The sequence below is a fragment of the Lingula anatina genome, chromosome 3 (genome assembly GCF_051362555.1).
Source record: "Lingula anatina isolate TDL-2025a chromosome 3, LinAna3.0, whole genome shotgun sequence".
Taxonomy (NCBI): Eukaryota; Metazoa; Brachiopoda; class Lingulata; order Lingulida; family Lingulidae; genus Lingula; species Lingula anatina.
In genome coordinates this window covers 28,166,526-28,186,375 of record NC_141769.1, presented here as the reverse complement: position 1 = coordinate 28,186,375, position 19,850 = coordinate 28,166,526, and the positions used below count along the sequence as shown (strand labels likewise).

The window sequence follows — 19,850 nt, the reverse complement described above, 5'->3', positions numbered from 1 at the left end:
AGTCTCCTTTCTATCATCAATAGCTAGAAACGGGAAAACTTTTGGAAGGGTACGTGATAGGCTCATCACTAAGTCACGTTCACAGCCCACTGTTAAAACCGGCGTTGATTCTTAAACAGAATCAAAAATACGCCCACGTTCTTTCTAAAACCTGACTCTGTTATGCTAATATTTTACGGCTTGACTTCGTTTAAAAGTTACCCGTACGCATTTAGGCTTAAATAGGCCAATGCCGCGACCCTGACCCGTATTAATGGAATTCCAACTGTATTCAGGTAAGCTTTTTAAAATCCAAAACAATGAATGTCCCATTTTATATCTATCCAATATGATTTAATGTAATATGTGGTCTGTCCTTAAGTCAGGGGATCAAAAGTGACTGTGCTACAGTACATGTAGCTATCTCTTACTACGGGGATCCAGACGGCTCATGGGACATGTCATCTTATGAAATAAATCTAAATATTCGAGAACGAGTATCTTATTTCTGGTCTTTCTATTTGTCAGATTGGATAACATCTCACCCTTAGTGTGGGAAACAAAAACATATTCCAATGTCTCTCTCAAGCTGTCAAGGGCCAGGACTGCGGAGGGGGGGGGGTATTTATTTATTTATTTATTTATTTATTTATTTATTTCGAGCATCTTTTTAAAGTGTCAGCTTTTATCGTTCTCCTGTCCATCGGCAGTGTCTCACAAAATCTTCTCCATTACAGTAATTAAAAGAACGTCAGTAAGCGTCTGGATGAGTACAGTATACTATAGGCGGTCCAAGTCAGACAAGTAACCTGCTAACCCACACTGTATTGTTTCTCAGCCTACGACACAACTCTACAGACTCTCTCCTCTCTCTCTCCCGCCCCCCCCCCCCCCTCTCTCACGTCACGCGCACTTGGTTCCACGTCACTTTGAACTCCTCCTGCAAACAACAACCCCATTCGGTGCTACGTATGGACCATGCGTCTTATAAAAATCAGACCTGATGCGATTCATTCCCTTGCAACTATGCCATAACGTTAGATGTTTGCCTATAAGCCTGACGGATGTGTGTATATGGGCACAGTAAGCGTGTGATTGACATTAGCAGCAAGATCTGCACAGCGCCTGAAGCTCTTGAAGGCAAGTTCATATGCTGAGGAGAGCCTGCCGTAGACAGCACCAGGATTTATCATATGAGTAAATAGGTTGGACCCTATAACCGAGCTGAAAATATTAATGAAGTTTACTGATTCGTTCACCTATGCGTTTCACCTTGCTGAACTGACTCATCCACATGAGCTTTTGGGTTGGTGAACGGGGATTCGTGGAAGGAGCTAGGATTCATTTTAACGCTCAGCTGTTAAGAAGGCACAAAGTGACTGCCGTATTGCTTCTCTGATTCTGAATTGTGAGCCTCCTCACACCTTTACGGAATATCTACTGTGTCAGGTAGGTAGAACCGGTAGAATGGAGTATAGAAGAACTAACTAACCGCCCGGAATACCGGTGGCTTGGCTGTCGCTTTAAGTTATGCATTCAGAGATGATCGTTTTCCTTTACATGAAGGGCAAGCTTAATCGTCTACGGTTGACGAGTTTTATTTCCCCCTACATTACCAGCAGTAGACGAACAGCTAGCAGCAGCAGACGGTATTCAGACTAATTTTCCATCGCATCTCACTCCAGGTGAAGTCGGTTTATTTGTAATTGTACTAGCTCGTACATCAGCATTTGGTGCCTGTGCCCCCCCCCCCCCCCCCCCCCCCTTCACTACCGCTGTGTATTGAGTTAGGATTCGAAAGGATGTGCGGTTATTTTTTGTTCAGATAACATGTCTTCAAAGGAGCAGTAAACCTGATAGGGTTTGTCTGAAAGATAAAGGCTGTTCTTTGTGTTAGTGTGTCGTTATTGGCTTCGTTATCGAGGTGAGCGCTGTTTTTCTGCATTTTTTGTCTGTCTTTGTTTGTCAGTCGTGCACTCTTGTAGAACCTTAAAGCCGCCCACTGTTTTACTTCAGAGTTGATTTGACCACGGAGTTTTTGCTGGAGCTCCTTGATTTGACCACGATCCAGATATAACCGTTTCCGTCACCAAAAGGATGCGCTTTGACACAGATATATACCTGTCCTCATTCAAGTCTAGATGATGTCACCAGAAGGCTTAATTCATTAGCTAATGGTTTTTGTAGGCGTAGCGACAAATTGGGATTTCCCCTTTTCCTTGGCAAAACATTTTAGAATGACGGTATGGTTTGTATCCATGTTAGAGACAGTCAAGATATGTGTATATATATATGGCGGCCAACAAGTAAAATACCTTAACTTGGGTTTTTCAGTTTGTGCTTCAAGACTCAATGTAAGGTTGTAAGCCGGTACTTGGTTCACCTGACAAATTGACATAAGAAAAACCGACGCAATGTTAATTCCGGTACACCTATTAAGGCCGTGAAAGACGAGCTGTCATAGTTCAACCCTGTAGAATTTGGTGAAAAGCCAGAATTGAAAAAATAAAAAGACGGTGTTGTCTGGCCCGAGGCGCGCCTAGAATTTTTTTCGCTGCATACTTGCAATGGTAATTTGTACACCTAGTCAATATGAATTTGGTATCCTGACGAGTTTGAAAGCTACTGTGGCGTGAAAGCTTAAGTTTGAAAAGAAAACATCAGGTAGGGAAATAGTTTTTTATAACCTCATTTTCTAACAGTTAGGCCTATATCTGATGGGAATAGACTTCTACCATGACGGGGTACAACCTTTCCTAGAGTATGTTAAAGTTGTTATGTTATTTGTGCTGTTGTTCAGCTAAATATCTTTTTTGCTCTAGATTTAGAGTGATGTATGTGAATTAAAGCTGGGGACAGAAAAGAAGGCTGATACATATACATATTCTATCAAGTATTAATTGAGCTACATTTTCACCACAAACTATTAACTGGATGGCCTCGACTCCTATCTGGCAAATTCCCTTGAAAGGAAAGGATTTAGCAATATACCAATAGAAAACGTCTTCCCTTACTTGGGTTATATTTTAGTAGTTCTAGCCTGATACTTGGACATATTAGTTTTCAGTTTAACTCCTTTCTCACTACTTTATGCTTGAGTATCTGTATGTTTAGTATATTATGGTAATCATAAACAATACAGTTGTATAAGCCCCATCACGAAAACTTATAATGTTGGTCCTCCAGAGCAATTCTAATGAGGGGTCTACATGTACCAGTTTTATCATCATTTTCACAAGTCTACAAAGCTTTGACTTTTCCCAGCCCCCCCCCCCTTTAGAGCGTACAGTGTGAAAAAGTAAAAATGATAGCCTTTGACAGCAATTTGGATCATCACTTTAATTATTTTTAAAAGCGTGCAGAGTTCATTAACCCCCAGCCCCACCGCCCACCCCCAAGCGTACGGTTAGTAGACCTGTAAAAATGATGATGAAAATGGATGACCCTAGATAAAAAAGGCCCATGAAGTAGTTTGAGCCTGATATAAATATATGTACCCAATATATGTTAAAGTGAGAAATTGTTCCTGGAACAAATGTTTATTGATATAACAAAAATATAATTGACCAGTTGGATATATGTTACCCTCCCCGCCTCCCCTTTTCTGTGTCGAGTATATTATAATAGAAGCTCAAAGTTAATATTTTAGTGCAAAATCGGTTATTAATCTAATAACTGTCAGCCAGTTTGTATTAAAAGTGACATTTATCAAAGTAATTATCACCATTAGATAAACGTTATCTAAGCTCATGGCAATATAGATGGGAAGCACAGTTATAGCTAAGAGTGTTATCATAAATCACGGAAATACTGCTAGACGTAATCAAATTATTACAAGACTGACATGTCAACCTTTATCGAGCGACCGATTTTTTAATGCTTTGATTGTATGTTTTGTCCACTATCACGCTTGTCCTTGCCCTGAGGTAGATAGGTTGAAAATCGATCAGGTTAACCACCCCGTGGTAGTGATCTCTCAGAATCCTGTGCCTTCTCACCTGGGCATAGACTGAACGGTGAATATCTGGACAAATTCTAGGGCGGGAAATCGTCTGCCTTCTGATGCCTTCGGTTCTCCCATCCTTGTGATCATCATATCCGCTATCATCATCATCATCAACATCATCATGATTACCGTCATCAGCATCAACCCTTCCTTATTAACCATGTCATGGGCTATCAGGTCAAACTCTTGCTTTGTCTACGATCCAACCTGCCAACTAGGATTTAAAAGAAGTTTAATTTAACGAGCACATTTGAGTATAATGTCGATACTAACGGGAACACAGACAAGACTGACAATAGCGAACTACAGTTAACATGACGGTATGGTGTGAGCAGAGGGGTTGAATGCACTAATATATCTCCTCTCAAGATGCATTTACTGCAGGTAAACGGTTGATTATTTTGTTCAATATCAGCGCAAGAGTTTGCACAAGGAAAACTCCCCCAGATGTGAGTCATTAGGTAAAGGTATGGTGGGTACTCGTGTTTTTTCTTAATATACTCGATGAAGATACTTTCCACCAACTATGAGAACGAACTTACAAGCTGAGATGATAAATGTACCTGCCAAGTCCACGCATTTGCTCATTGCAATTATCCAATCCCTTCGCTTCTTAAGAGAATAATTATATATGTTTAAATCACATCTCCCCCCTCCCATTTTTTTTTAGATCTTTATTTTTAGTATCTCCAAAACTATCTGTGTCGGTGCGGTTCAGGTAAAACTATGATCGTTCGACCCGTGAAAGCATTATGGGCCCTAGCGTAAATTAAAGAAAATACGTTGCTACAGATGTAGCTCTTCTGACTACCAGGACAAAGAAAAAACCCATTGTTCCACTCATTGTTCAAGAGAATTCGCTTCTTTGAGTTCACTTGGGTCATGGGCATTCGGTACTTCGATGGTCGTGGTGAACTACTTATCATGACTACCGACAAGTACACGCCCATTCACTTGAATTTACAGAATCTCGAAATAAAACAACACTTCATGAATGTCATTAAGACATTCACCAAGGACAACCGCGACATATGCGGGTATATCACAGGATCTGACAGGATCGGCCACTTCTTCATTAATTTTATAGAAAACGAGCTGCGTCCCCTTAAAAAAGATTATAAAGTTAAGTTAAGTTCTAGCGTTTATCGATTTTCCTAAAATTTTACAGAAACTCGGAAAGAAACTATCACCGTTAGCCTAACACGGACTGATGCGTCATTATGTTTTGTCTTAGGTTCGACCAAAGTTTCCTTAGCTTTACTGGTATATATAGTAATTGAGTTGTGAGACATACCAGAATCTAACCGCAAACGCCTCCTACGCCACATAAAAGTGCAAAATAACTGCCAACCCGGGACGATAAAATTATCTTTTTGCTCACTGTTTACAAGCCATGAGATTCGTGGCGTTCGGAGAAAGAGAAAGTTTGAAGAAGTAGGCGATAACAGTTATGTCGCATTGTAATAATCGCAGGTGTAGCGATACTCGTTTGTCGAGAGGAGACTTAGTTAATCACAGTTGATACTCCCATCATTTTTATGAGTTTGATAAGGTTTTAAAACTGTCAAAGTTTTCCGTTCAAAAACGTAAGAAATGTATGCATGTAGCAGTGTTTTATATGTGACTGCGACCCTTTGTACGGACATGTAGGCCTATATGTGTACATGTATGTTAAAAGTAACTAAGTAAAAGTTCTCATATCAAACTGAATTATTTACTTTTTTCTCACCTTTTACTGTTTGACTATACTTAATCAGACATTGCATGTGCGTACTTTCTGGTAGTTACTGTTTTAAAAAAAGGTTTGAATAACATGAGTGAATGAAAAAAAAAAAGGGTTATAAAAAGGGCAGCTGACACGATGTGAAAAACACTACACCGATGTAGAAAACCCCTAGCGAAATATCATCTATTTTGTACCACTTGCAGCGTCTTATTTAACGGTAGTTTAGGGTAAATTGTGTTTACTGAATACACCTGATAGGCTCTCAGGAATTTCACAACAACAACGAGGTATTCCGCTATCTTTTTCGACCCAGGTCAGCGAACATGAGCCTGCACCGTGTGTTTCGCTTCAGTTTTTTCTATTCAACAATGGTCTTCTAAATCCTACCCTGAATTTTATGGATTACCGGAAGCTCACTTCTATTATTCCTTGCACTAGAGGGTTGGGGGAGGGGGTGGGGTAAGTAATCTCTGAAACTCCGGGTTCTTTTCCGCTGTAATCTTTAAGCTGTTCCCTTTCGATAACAAAAATTCTCTCTCTATCTCTGTCTCATAAAATGTAACATTTTGAAAAACCCGCCATAGAGATAACACTTATCTTATCCATCCGTTCCGATTCAATACCACATCTAATAAAAATACGTATTAAACAGAGTCCAAATGAATTTTTAAAAGAAGCATGTTTCATCGTAGATATGAGTCACTAGTTATACCATTGGGCTCAATCCGTAATTCCGCTTCCCATTAACGTAATATACGCTTACCGAGCATGTGCACTATATCTAAACAGTGTAACACGAGGTGTGAGTAATATTTTAAATTAAAGGTAAAGAAAAGATGAAGTTTATTTCAAATGTCATGAGAGGAAATTGAAAGCGAAATATAGCGCAGAATGGACAATGAAGTGGGCAAGGCAAAAATGGGACTGTCATATTATGGCAAGTTTTGCAGTCTACACGAATCAGCGGTTGTTCTCCCGAGTTCATTCTCTTAAAATCGTGTCTAACAATATCGCTAAATGCTTGGGCCAATTGGCGTAATGGACGGCGCTGCCTGAAAGGCCTCTGTAAGGTCAGTCTTAGCCCTCAAAGCTACACGCATGGGCTGGTGAATCCAGGGAAACGTTTATTCTGTAAACAATAAACGGAAACCGTACTTTCTGTGGTGTTTTTCTCATTGTTTTACCAGAATACCTTTTTTCTTTTCCAGCCGTTTCAGACTCTGTGGACATGTGGCGGTGGTGTATTTTGGCGCTGTGGAGTTTGGTTGTGAATTTTAGCATTCTACCAGGTTAGTTTAATGAGTGTATAGACGTGAATGTGTTATAAAGCTGTGACCAATATATAAATTTTAATCGATTTTCCGAGTATTATCTCAACGATTTCTTATCACCTACATGTATCTTACCTGTTGTACGAAGAAGCACTAAACATTTAACCCAGAAACGGCTTGTTGCAATCCCTCCCCTCCCCTCCCCCGCTCCCAGCGTGCGTTGCTAGGAAACAGATGCATAGGTTAAAGATTAAAGGATTTCAACCCGCAGGTAATTGAAAACGTTGCATTGAAAGCATCAAGATACAATCTCCCTACCCTTTTACAATACTGACTTTCAAACTGGATATTTGGTACTTCTGCTTACTATCAAATTTTGCAATTGGTATACAGGCATCCAGAATGATCTGTGTAAAAACAAATAAAGTCAAAAAAGGTTATTGATATATCTGCTTAAGCTGAATCCTGCTTGGATGGAAAATGGTTTGAATAATTGAAGTCAGAACGAAAACCCAGTGTGTTGTATTTTTTGATCAATACTAGACGTAGAATATGTGAAGATAAAAGAGAATATAAGAGAACGCAAGCATAAATGGCACCCAATTATGCGAAACTAACGAGATTCTGAGATCTGCAAGCGTTAAGCGTAAAGCATCTAACGGAAGATAGAGAGGCATTTGGGATGCTTTTTTACATGTACAAATTATTTGTTAAGATTGATGGGGAAAGTAAACGTCGAATTTGAAGCGAATACAATGGATATATTTTATTTTTTCATTCGATATATGTAGCTGTGCCAATTCAACCATCACGTTTGCTTTATTTCATGGACTTTTTACGAGAAAAAGACTCGTTTTGTGGAAACATCATCTCTGTAGTTTAATTAGAAATGCATTTCTCTATCATTATATTGATTTGGAGCGAAAAATTATATTCTAATAACGTTTATTAAAGTAACACATCTGTATGGCTGTGAAAATAAAACTGTATTATTGCAATTTATCGTTGCATGAAATAATGTTAACCTTGTGTAACAATTGCTTTTTTAAAAATTTTGGCCTATGGCTTGTGGTAATGACAGCCCTGTTCTTGTCTGATTTCTATGATGGTACGATAGGGAATGTTTGTAAATTCTCTTTCTCATGAATAAATATATGTATAGATAAACGAATAATAATATAAAAAGGCAAAGAAAGAAAAGCAAAAGGTAAGAAAGGTACTTAAATGTGCATGCTTATCACGATTGAGCCTCTCATTACGCTCAGTAGTAAAATACGATCGTCTTATATGCAATAAATAGCGCAAAAGTAATCCCCTGAACATATTCCAGGAAATCTGTAAATAAAACAAGCGATTTCAGGAAACTTTCATTCATTTTCCATTCGTGTCTATGGCATTTCATGGCTCAGCAACACTGCTTGTAGCATTGTACGAACTGGGAATTGCCAACCGAGTAAAACTGCAGGCGGCCCCAGATGAACGAGAAAATAAACGACTACTTCGGTTGAGAGAAAAGATGTACGTTTCAATTGATCCCCTGAGCTTTGAATAATGAATGCGTCTAACTTGGCTATCTATAGACCATCTACTTTGATTAAATGACATTGGTCGATTTGAAGCGCGGGGGCAGATTGGGGCATTGGAGGATATTTCTTGGCTGTAGCAAGGTTGAGGCAGATATGGTTAATCAGGCTCTCTTCTCTCTCTTGATACGGCCTGCACGTTATAAGTAACATAGTAATCGCATTTTTACATTTTGTGTGGTGGAGGGGGGGGGGGGGGGGGAGGGAGGGGGAAGGGTAGTGAGAATTTTTGCAATGAACACACAAGTAAAATATATATGTATCACTTTTAATTGATAGTCTTCGAAGTTGTGACGACAGCCAAAGGAAATGAAGATCATATAACTGTTCAGATATTATACTTATAAGTTATGTCAGAAAAGAAGCTATTATAAAAAATAGAAAGACAATTACTATTTTTAACGTATAGATAGAGAAATGTTTTTTTTTTCATTTATGGAGAAACTGGGCTTAATTGTAATTTTTGATTATTGTAGTCATTTTGGAAAGTGTTTTTAATATGATGTGTGTTGTTTTATTGTGTTTTTTCTGTTCATGGCGAAGTAGTAAGTAAAAAGATATGCCCTTGTCCACAGGTGACGCAAAAAAGATCTAAATTTGATACCAGTTTGATTTACTCTGGTGGTGCAAAAGCTTAAGCTTGACCTAAGAAAAGTTCAAATAGCCCAGGGAAAATAGGTTTAGATATTTTGACATCCTGACCTTGGATGAATAATCGTCCGAGTCCTGACCGAAGCAAAAAAAAATAATAATAATAATAATAAAAAAATAAAAATAAAATAGGTCGTTCGATTGTGGTCAAACGCTATATAAGCCACGGCATCGTGATGTTGTTTTTAACGGCATCTGCAGCACGTAGTTAACGATACCGCTCACTTTAGAGGAAGAAGTAGAGGAAGATGGAACGGAAGGTGTCACCAAAAATAATGACAGGTCTTTCTAAAATACGCTCACCACAATATGTTTCCTGTCTTCACTGATAAAACGAATGCAGCAAGTTTTTTTATGATCAACTCGCTCTATAAGGTCGAATTTAGAGCATGTTCACCTAGCTATTTATGTCATTTGATAAAGTTTCAACTGTAGGTTTGACAGTCAATCCTGGGCAATATACCTCTTGTTAAGGAACTCCGAATATAAGTATTTAAGTAAAAGGAAGTACAACTGCGGGTCCAGCTAAGTGGGGTGGGGGGGGGGGGGGGGGAGAGAGATTAAGATTTGGCCCTGCTCTGCACGAAATATTTAAACTAGTAGACGAGGACATTGTGCTATAATATGAGGGTTACAGGGCTTTTTTGGTTTTGGTTCGCCTCGTTTGCATTATTTATATTTTTTGTGTGTGTGATGGAGAAGGAAGAACCTTCGCCCCTGCATCTTCCATTGTCAATGATTTGATGAGTAACTGTGGCTAAAACGAATCTCTGGAATTTGGGAAGTTTTTCGACACGTTTTTATAAATGTTTTACTTGCCAACATTAAAGAAAATAACCACCTACACAAATTTTCATTTTGCTCCTTTAAATCGAAATTCAGTGTTAAGGACAAGTTTAGGAAATACTTTCCATTTTTCCTTTAAAGATTGTTTATCAAGAAGTAAAAAAAAATATTAAACTTCTAAATCAAAAGACGTCCTATGGGAATGTGAGCAAACCAGTATCGCCTTCTTCTAGCTAATCTCAAAGGCATTTTGGTTTATGAAAAAAAAATTAGATGGATATAGCTTACTAAACAGAAACGCTTTAACAAAATTGGCTAATTATAAATGGGACATTCAACATAAATGGCTCTAATATAACGCAAAAGAGCACCCCTACTTTATCTCAAATTAGTAGTTGGCTGCAAATTAGTTTGCGCAAACACCATTCTGTTTACGTATGTAGCAGCTGGTCTCCTGGCCATAAATAAAACTTAAATACCGACCTGCGAGTTAGCGTCATGGTAAGTTGAATGGCATCTGCTCTCATTCACCAACAGGCCTTAATTACTCCCGCTGCATGTTTTTTTATAAATGCAGGATTCGCCGAGAAGATATCTCAATTGAAAACGTGCCATCTGAATTGCAATAAATCCCATTGATCATTCTAAGGCCTAAGGGGTTTATACAACAAATGAAATGCAATGCAGAAAAACTAAGGGGATGAATGCTAAAATTTTCTGATTGTTAAGAAAATCAATTTTCTTACTTTCATTCTCTCCTCTTCTTTTCTCTATTTTCAAACTTACCTCTTTGCTGAAAAGAGTTATAAAGAACATTCAAAGATACTTACGTAATCGGCTGTGGTATTGCAATAAAGAACTGGTAGGTTAGTGAATATACATGTGCATTGTTATTATTATAACACTTGAAAATGATCGATACTCAAATGTGTTTATGATTGATAACAGAAACTAGCTTCCTGAACATTTATGGGGCGATCTAAGGCTCTTGTCAATTTTTGGTCATCTGTTGCCCGAGTTTACAAGTGCATTTTTTGTTTTTGGCAAATTGGTTCATCTTAACGCTGATTATGATAAATCTTTTGCCATTATTACATCATTCACTAGTTTAGATTGATACCTTGGGTTTTACTCATTCATTATAGCATCTTCGACCTTTTGCAAGAGTACATTCCACACTCCCCTAAATCACCAATTACTTTCGATCTCTTCCATTTGATCGTCTCAAAATGAAATCGTCATTAATTATTTCATTAATGAAACTGGAGTTTTTTTTTACAATTTTTTTTCAAGTGGCTGCTCAGCACGATCACCCGAGTGAGTGCACATTTCCAAGATTCGTCCAGAGTCCCATGACACAGGATGGCGATCTCATGCCCTGGATAACACAAAGACTGTGGAAGGCGGACGGCTCCCGGTGGATCACCCAAGTGGAACACAGAATTAACAAAAACACCATAGAATCTCTACGGCGAAACGAAGCAGACTGTTCGGATGGCATATGCATCAGCACGGCGGAGCTTTACACGAGGGTCTGTCTGCAAAGCCAACACCATAATAAATTCATTGTAAGAGAAACGAAGAAACACCGCCCAGGGTAATTTCCATGCTTGTTCTGAGTTTGTGTGATTGTGTTAGAGAAGGTCTTATTTGAATGTGACAGAGATTCTTTTTAACAAAATTACTCTACTTGTGTGATGATTGACAAAACTGTTTGATTCTTTGTTGTGATCGTGTCCATAAAACTTAGAGAATTAAAATATTGTTAATTAAATGGTTTTTGTCGTTTTATATGATGTATCACAATTTTTTATAGGATTTAGATTTTTTTTATTTTTTTCAGAGTCAAAGAATATAAATGCATGCAGTTTATCAGACGGAGTGGTATAGTGGTACAAGTCCGGACAGGTAATACATGAAGTATATTGGGAATTCCCCTAGTGCTTTGATATTTAAAGATTGAAAAAAAAAATGAATAAGAAAATAAAACGAGATATATTTAACAGCGCCTGATAGAGTAAGCGTTCGTGTTTTGCCAACATTTTAAACTGAATAATATTTTAATTGAACATTTCAGGAGTGGCGTGGTCGTCGATAGACCAAGTCAAATGCGACGATGATTCATTGTCCGTGGACGCCGATTATGACTGGCCGTGGCTTGGTTAGTATAGTGTCTGAAATAGGAAAATAGTGTTCAATTGCTACTTACATAAATAGACACCTGCCTTCTTTTTTAATAGGACATAAAGGCGTAAATCATTGGAGGCCGATTATTCCCATTTAGATTTGAAAGTTAATTAGGAATCAATTGCGAGAACTTGAAAAGTCTATATGATTAGCACTCAGTTTACAAAATTTAGAATTTACGCAAGTTTAAAACTAATTGAAAAATCTCTAGCTTAAGATTGAAATGTGTACCAATCTATATATGTCAAATATCAATGAGAAGTCTGTGATACACTATGTAATCACTGAATCTCCCTGTTAGAGTATGATTACTGTCGTAAATGTGCTTCTGAAAATTGCTTCAAATTTTGCTCTAAGATTCAAACCTCACGTGCTTATTCTCCAGGTCCTAGACTGACGGAACAGTGGATAGAGTGCCCGCTCATTGGAGGGTTTGACTTCGTCACCACGGACATTGCTAAGAGACAGGTGAGATTTGGCGAGAATCTCGTTCTTCTCAGCCGAGTCCTTACGTATGGATATTTTTCATGAGGTTGTAAAATCACACGCTCTGATGAGTGGTTGACTTTTGTGTTTGCACCTACACGCGCATGTGTAGCATACAGCCTTACACGCACGTGCACACAACATGTACATATGCATGTACTACTTGAAGAATGATCAATATGTACGTAATGTACTTGTCCAGGGTCTAAATTTCTCTCTACATAGTAGGCCCCTATCATTTGAGTCATCAATGGAATTTAAAAGAATTCTCTTCTTATTGCCATTACAATTTACTCCCTTGGAAGTGACAACAATTTTTAAGGGTTTAAATCGTTCTTGTTCTTATAGCTTGCTTGTCCACAGGCATCGTTACTTAGAACATTTTAATAACAGCTTTTCATGTCTTTGACTCTTACAGAAGTTGTGTCCGACACAATTCATTCCGTCCAGATTGGAGAGTGAATGCATTCAGGGAGAAGGGATGGACTTTATTTTCCCTACGGAAGAATGCAATCCTATATCCACCACGAAAGGTAAGTCCAAATGTTTACACTAGAGTGTACATATTGCATTACTTATATTGGCTTTTTACTTGACAATACAGTGTTTTTTACACAGTCATATCTAGTAAATCTAGGGCCGCAGATAAAATTTGTGCAAGTTTTTCACAGTGCATAAAAGTGTCAGCAATTAACCAGAAGCATATCTGTAAATATCTAGTGAAAAATCAACCTGTGACTCTGGTAGAGGGTAGATATAAAATTTACTTGTGCTTACAGAGGAAAAAATACACTGTTATGCTAGTTGGGAGGACGAACACTGGATGTACCTTATCATGAGCCAGCCAAGGCAGTTACCGCCTAAATTTGCCATGGTAGGTCTGAATAGGTACAAATACGTTTTAAGTAATTTTCACCATCATTTTCACAAGTCTTCAAACCGTACACGGTACGCTTTTGTAAAAAATATAAATGATGATGCAAATTGCTGTAAAAATTCATCAATCATCATTTTGAGCTTTTCACCTTGTACTGTCTGAAGGGGGAGGGTCGGGGGTCTGGGAAAAGTCTACTCTTTGTAGACTTGTGAAAATGGTGATAAAAATGGATGACCACTAAGTGTATTACCGTGGTTCACTTATGCAGCACTTAATAAATAAAAGTGAAACATTGCTACCTGAAGAACAAGTAGTCTTTTGAAATTATTTGATTTTCATTTTGACGTTATCGTCAGTAAATTACTAAATTAAATCTTTATCTTTAATTTGTTAAAGATCCTGCATACGATGAACATTTATGATAATGCTTTAAATTTCATTTATGTACATATAAATATCAATATTCACGTTCTGTTCTTAGACTTTTCCAAAGACCATAGGCGACGCGACCTTCACGGCGAACTTATACGTCGGTGCCGTAGCACCTATCGGATCCACTGGTGTCCCTCCACGCAATGTAACGCACCTGGAGATGTCAATGACCAGGACGTGTAAGATAACTTGAGAATATGATAAACTTGTCTGTCACGGGTGTTTTGGTAATTTCTAGTAAAAGACTAGTTTCGTTCCAGCGGAATGCCTTTTTTGCGTTTCGCCAACAAACCTTGGCAATTTTTTGGTATGCTGTGTTGGTACGTGATGGTGTAATTTGATGATTACATGATTCCTGTCGAAATCATAAACACAGTTGACTAAAATAAGAGGTCCATTTTATCTCGACGTAAACCCATTACATAAGATAACATTTATTTCTCTTTTGATGAAGTTATAAATGTTGTTTATTTTATAAGCCGCCGAGTTGTGTTTCGACGTCAATCCAACGGACTGTCAAAATTTCAAATCTCTTGGAATGTGCTCTGACCCAAATTACAGTGAGCCTTGTAAGAAGAGTTGTAACCTGTGCGGTGAGTACCAACCCTTCGTGTACTCTATCTAATTTCATTTTATTTCACACTTTGTCTGACTTTATAAGATTCTGTTGGAGGCAAATAACATCCCATCTCTCAAATAGAAACGCCAGTGGACACAGTTTTATAGAGAATATGCATGTAGGGCCTGTGTAGTTGACCGCATAATTTACCAGGCAAAAAGATTATGTTTATATCGTAATATAATTTCATACATCACCTAAAATGGAAGGAAAGGAAATAGTTTTTAGTCAACAGAAGGCGCGCTGTCTCACAAAATTAGATAAAGTGGGTATCAAGGCACGCTGGGACACGTTGTATTGTTACTCTTTTCAGACCGAGCTCCAAATCCAGCCCCTACCCAGAACCTAGCAGAAGACATTCGGGGTCAGTGGGTGCAACAGGAAGTCATTGAAAACTTTAACCTGAATATCAACCAAACACATGTCCATTCTCCTGAGCTGGGAACGTTCTCTTGTATCGGCAAGAAGTATGAAGGGCAAGAATATAAGATGGTTTCAACTTTTGGCAATGGATGGTAAGATATGTCTTTTTCTACTTCTTTTTATTTAACTTTATTTCTTTTTATTTTGGGGAGGGGGGGGGGAATCAGATTTATGCCATACAGTGTTTTAGGGATAGTTAAACAGAACAGTAATAGGCCTACAAACAACAGCATACACATTTCTATGTAACCGAAGAGAGTCCTATTTTGTGACATAAAGGTAGACCTATTTGCTTCTGAATAAAATCGTGTTTGGGGGTTTATAGTCGTATTTTTCGTCCATTTCCAGCCGTCCACGATACACGTGTATGTCCTTCAAGAGGGCTAACCCAAATGTCCTCAAGTATCGACTTTGTAAGTACAAACACTCTTTAAACCAGATTAGTTTAGAGTAGAAAGAATAGAACAGAATACTCTAATGTGACCAACTACACCACTGAAGCAGTAATTACTTTTCTTTTCATATGTACGTAATAACTACGTTAAAATGCTATTACTTTGAAAAGTCTTTTAAAATGTGTTATACTTGAAAAGAGAATTTACCGATTGTGCTAGGAGAAACTCATTTGAGATGATAGTGACTATAAAGCAAAGCGAAATACAAGAATAGCCTGTACATGTAAGGTTGCATTTTGTACTTTCAGCAAAAAGCGTCAGATCCGACGAACCACTAGAAACGATCTGCAGTTTTTCCAACGACCCTGCTCCCCTGAACGCACTAATCAGAAGTGCTTCTTTCAAAAATCTAGTCGGTAAGTTTTATCATCACAGTACCATGCACAGTTTACAGAACATTGCAGGAAAAATGCCAAATGACAAACCCAAAAGCGCCGTATTTGTGTCTGAAAAAAAAAAAAAAACAAAAAAACGCTGTCCGTTGGTTAATGAGTTTTAAAGCTCTTTGATATTTTAAGATGACTCGAGCACTACCATATGTTTGATTCCATGCCCTGAATCCATGATCTAACATACTGTTGGAACCTAGCCTGAATAAAATAACTAAATAAAAAAAGTTGTATTTCAAAACCTCCAAAAAGGATCCTGTAAACACCACGGGGCAGTATGTTCCATTAGCAATGGTGTCAAAACAACTACCGTTTGTATTTTATCTTAGCTGCTGTGGAACGAGTACCCGTTCCCTGTGGGTTGCCAGGCAAGACCCCCTTTGACGCCATGTTCAAAGGCCGGGGTGCGTCATGCACAGGACACATAGGGGAGTACGACCAAACCACGTGCACGTCCAATGAGACTTCACTATGGCTGTTCTTGGACAAGAAAGGAGACTGTAGCGAGCCAAAAGGACTCGATCAAGGTTTGATTTTAACTTCAAATTATGAAATCGAGATAAAACACATTGTTGAAATGAACCAGAAACGTTTGATTTTTTTAAAAACTAACAAACAGAGCCTATAATATTTTGATAATCGGCAGTTGTTTTGATGGAAGAGAGAGCGTAATTTTTGTCTGGTTTCTTTAGGGTTTACTTGTCTGGCACACCTAAAAGTGCCACAGAAAACAAGTGGAGATGATACTCTTATTATTACCGAGGACAAAAACAGAGCATTTAACCAGAGCAGATTTAGGTGCTGGGTAAGTTTCCAGTGTCTGTTATATTCACATAAAAAGAATGCTTTACTCTTTATTTCATCCTACAATGGGATAGCAATCTATCTATTAACGGATAACACTAAAAAATTAACCAAGAGTTAGAGATGGTTTCTAAAAAATAAAATTAGAAAGGCTTTTTATGAAAAATATTGTGCCGCCATATGCATATTTAAATCAGTCTTCATATTTTTATATAAGATGGAAATTTCGATAGACCATTGAGTTCGCACTCTTGTTTGGAACCCGTGGCCATATACGATATACTTAAATACAAAATCCCCCATAGTAAAACTAACGGCAAATAAACAACCATTATAAAACAATCTGTTAAGTAATTCAATACAAAGTAAACCAATTTCTTTTCTTTTGGCCATTTTTTCTAATCATCGGTTGCCTTTATGTGTTATCAGGTGTTAACGAACTATACAGGCTCTGGACCAACAGACAGAAAAGGACCAGTATTATATCAAATGCCCTCCCCACAGTGTGACGAGGGAACGCGGAGAGATGTCACGATAAGTGACACACAGTCGGCATCATATTACCTAGATTTAGGTGAGTCTAACTCCAATTACTAGTACCTGTCAAATTTCCTAAATTCATTGATGAAGGAAATAAGAAAACAATCTTTTCTGCTACTAGATTTGGAAAATCCAATAACAAAAGATATTGGAAATACATGTATGAATTGAGGATAATTGGATAATTTGATTTGATATATTATTTCATAGATGACATAGTCGATATTTAATAACACGATTTGCTAACAATGTGTTTTATTAACAAAGTAGGATGAAAAGGCTTCGAAATTAATGTTTGAAAAACAGGTCAAAGGATTTTGTTCCGTGGTTGGTGTTTGTAAATGCATGTACATCTGTTTTTAAGTCGCCATTTTGGTACCTTGAGGAAAAAAAATCCTTTAATAATTACGCGCATAACAGAAAAAAACAAAAACATAAACAAGTGTTGCGTTTCAAATACTTTTTGGGATTTCAGAAAACCGGTCAAATCCAACAAACCAATCATACTGCAAGACGGCTACTAAGGTCAACTCGAAAGGTGGAGCCACCAGCATAAGCCAGACGATGATTAGTCAAAGTTTCGTTTATTTAGTTTTAATATTGTTTCTACGCTGTTTTCATTAAAATGATGTAAAGATGAAAAGTAACATTTGATAAGTCCGTGTGCAGGGGAGTGAAATAAAGTTTACAGATATCGTCACGTACGAGAAAGTTTTGTACGGAAAATTCTTGTACATGCAGTGAGTAACTGCTTAAGTAGGTAGCTTTAGAATTAGGGAGAAATGTGCGTGTGTGAACTAATTAAAATTCTTAATAGACAGATGTACCGTTTAATGTGTAAAATAGAAAGAAGTATGAGTCAGTTCTTCTTTTAACAAGCAAATAAACCTTTCTGTTCTTTAGAAATACTGGAATCGCCTGTACAGTATGTGTTGAAAGTTCATTCCAACATGTGTCAATTAAATCACCCAGCGAGCTTTATCACTGCTCATTTTTTTAAAAATTCTTTATATGGCCAATACTTAAGGTGAGGCTTGATTTGTTATGTCCTAAAAGTATGAACATTGTTAGTCCAGAATGCAACAAAAACAACTCTGGAACCGTGCGTGGTTCCACTCACGTGAATGTAGCAAGAATGTAGGTGCCAGAAGTGACAACATTCATCGGAGATTGATTAAGAAATAGAAGTGTATCTGTTATTTAACTGTGATGTAAATGCCCCATGCTCTCAACTGTCTAGAAGCGTTGTGTAATTTATGTTAACCGACTCCTTTACGATAGCCAATTCCAACTCCCAATGGACTTCAGGGTTGCCACCAACAAATGTGCAGGCATTGGTTATCATGTTATGTATAAATTAAGAACACATAAAAGGTGACCCACGGTTGAATCAAAACCAGGTTTAGGAACCAGGGTATTGTGATTACCTGATGAAAGTGAAATATCTACATGTGTCTTCCTTTTCGAAAACTCAAATCGTTCCTGAAATGCACCATTTGTCCTAATGTTTAGTGGCATTTCTCTGGCTTAAAGCAAAAATAGTCGAATTCATAAACGTTTGCAAAGATACGGTACTGGTAGATGTACACGAAACGACACAATGGAATAACTGTAAGACATTTGTTCCATATTTCAATGTGTATTGCCATGACAAATTTAGTAAAATCAACTGTGTCTATAAAACAGTGGATGTACGCCTATTTATTTTTTTATATGTAATCGTTGCTAATGGACGCCCTTGTAATAACTTGCTGATTGTAAATATTTAGTAAGCATTTCATACTTACGGTGCTCGCTTATTATTGTTCATCATTTTATCTTCACAGCGTTGTTTTACGTTTAGTTATGTAAACGTAACATACGCTGGTAAAATGCCAACGGTTTAATTTGGGCCAGCTTTAAAGTTAGAGATACATGTGCAATGTAAGAAATATAAATGTATGCTCGTTATTATTAAGTCACTTATTACTCCGTTTTGTTCAGCAAACAACACGCATTAGAACCACCTTCTCGTTTATTTCTTGGTAGAGAAAATGTCAGCGGCAGTCCATCTGAAGTAGGACTCAGTATTGAGTGCTAGATCTAAATGAGATTTGTGGATCGATTGTCGGACAGTTGACTGTCTTTGAAATCAAATACCACCAAACTTGAGCTTACTGTAGCACCACTGCATAACTTGCAAATAACAAGTTGACACGGTCCAAGACAACCGCACAAATTTAATTTAAAGTATACACAAAATTGTGTAAGATTTATGTTATGTAAGACCACAACGTTTGTATCGTTGAGGGTGTTTTAAATGAAAATTTCACGTTTTATTGGAATATATTTACGTATAAGTGTCGTACACCACGTCGTTAAAAATGGTCATGAACAGTAAATGAGAAATAACAAGAAAGAAAGAGAAAGAAATCGCCGCCAACGACGATTTGGTTCTTTGCACTACCTAATGGTTGCATACAGTACGGTGTTTGAATTGAAAAGGTGCTATCACATCCAATAATGAAAAATTGACAAGGACGAAATGATGAGAAAAGTGTATATATTTTCTATCTTCGCCATTTAATACATTTAAGTAAATATTGTAAGTTGTGTTATAAACGTGTAATAAAATTTATGACATAATTATTAGGTTT

General features: G+C 37.6%; 1 protein-coding gene across 2 annotated transcripts; it reads left to right on the top strand.

The window, feature by feature from the left end:
- Positions 1 to 225: 225 nt before the first annotated feature.
- On the top strand, positions 226 to 19,842 carry LOC106152138 (uncharacterized). Of its 2 annotated transcripts, none has more exons than XM_087008886.1 (17): positions 226 to 275; positions 6,920 to 7,000; positions 11,296 to 11,599; positions 11,846 to 11,910; positions 12,080 to 12,163; positions 12,575 to 12,657; positions 13,094 to 13,208; positions 13,455 to 13,549; positions 14,034 to 14,163; positions 14,464 to 14,577; positions 14,917 to 15,118; positions 15,375 to 15,439; positions 15,730 to 15,837; positions 16,200 to 16,397; positions 16,563 to 16,675; positions 17,104 to 17,248; positions 17,690 to 19,842. In XM_087008886.1, the coding sequence occupies exons 1-17, from the start codon at positions 254 to 256 to the stop codon at positions 17,836 to 17,838; spliced, it is 2,073 nt and encodes a 690-aa protein (XP_086865012.1). In that variant the 5' UTR covers positions 226 to 253; the 3' UTR covers positions 17,839 to 19,842. The 2 variants fall into 2 exon arrangements, with proteins under 2 accessions (XP_086865012.1, XP_086865013.1); XM_087008887.1 differs by lacking the exon at positions 226 to 275 and adding an exon at positions 954 to 1,428.
- Positions 19,843 to 19,850: the final 8 nt, after the last annotated feature.

What these genes read in the sequence shown, in the direction of transcription:
- LOC106152138 (XM_087008886.1), top strand. Translation starts at nt 254, where the DNA reads ATGGAATTCCAACTGTATTCAG. An exon ending in GATGTCAATGACCAGGACGT is followed by an intron (nt 14,164 to 14,463) that starts GTAAGATAACTT and finishes TTATTTTATAAG; the next exon opens with CCGCCGAGTTGTGTTTCGAC. An exon ending in ATCATATTACCTAGATTTAG is followed by an intron (nt 17,249 to 17,689) that starts GTGAGTCTAACT and finishes TTGGGATTTCAG; the next exon opens with AAAACCGGTCAAATCCAACA.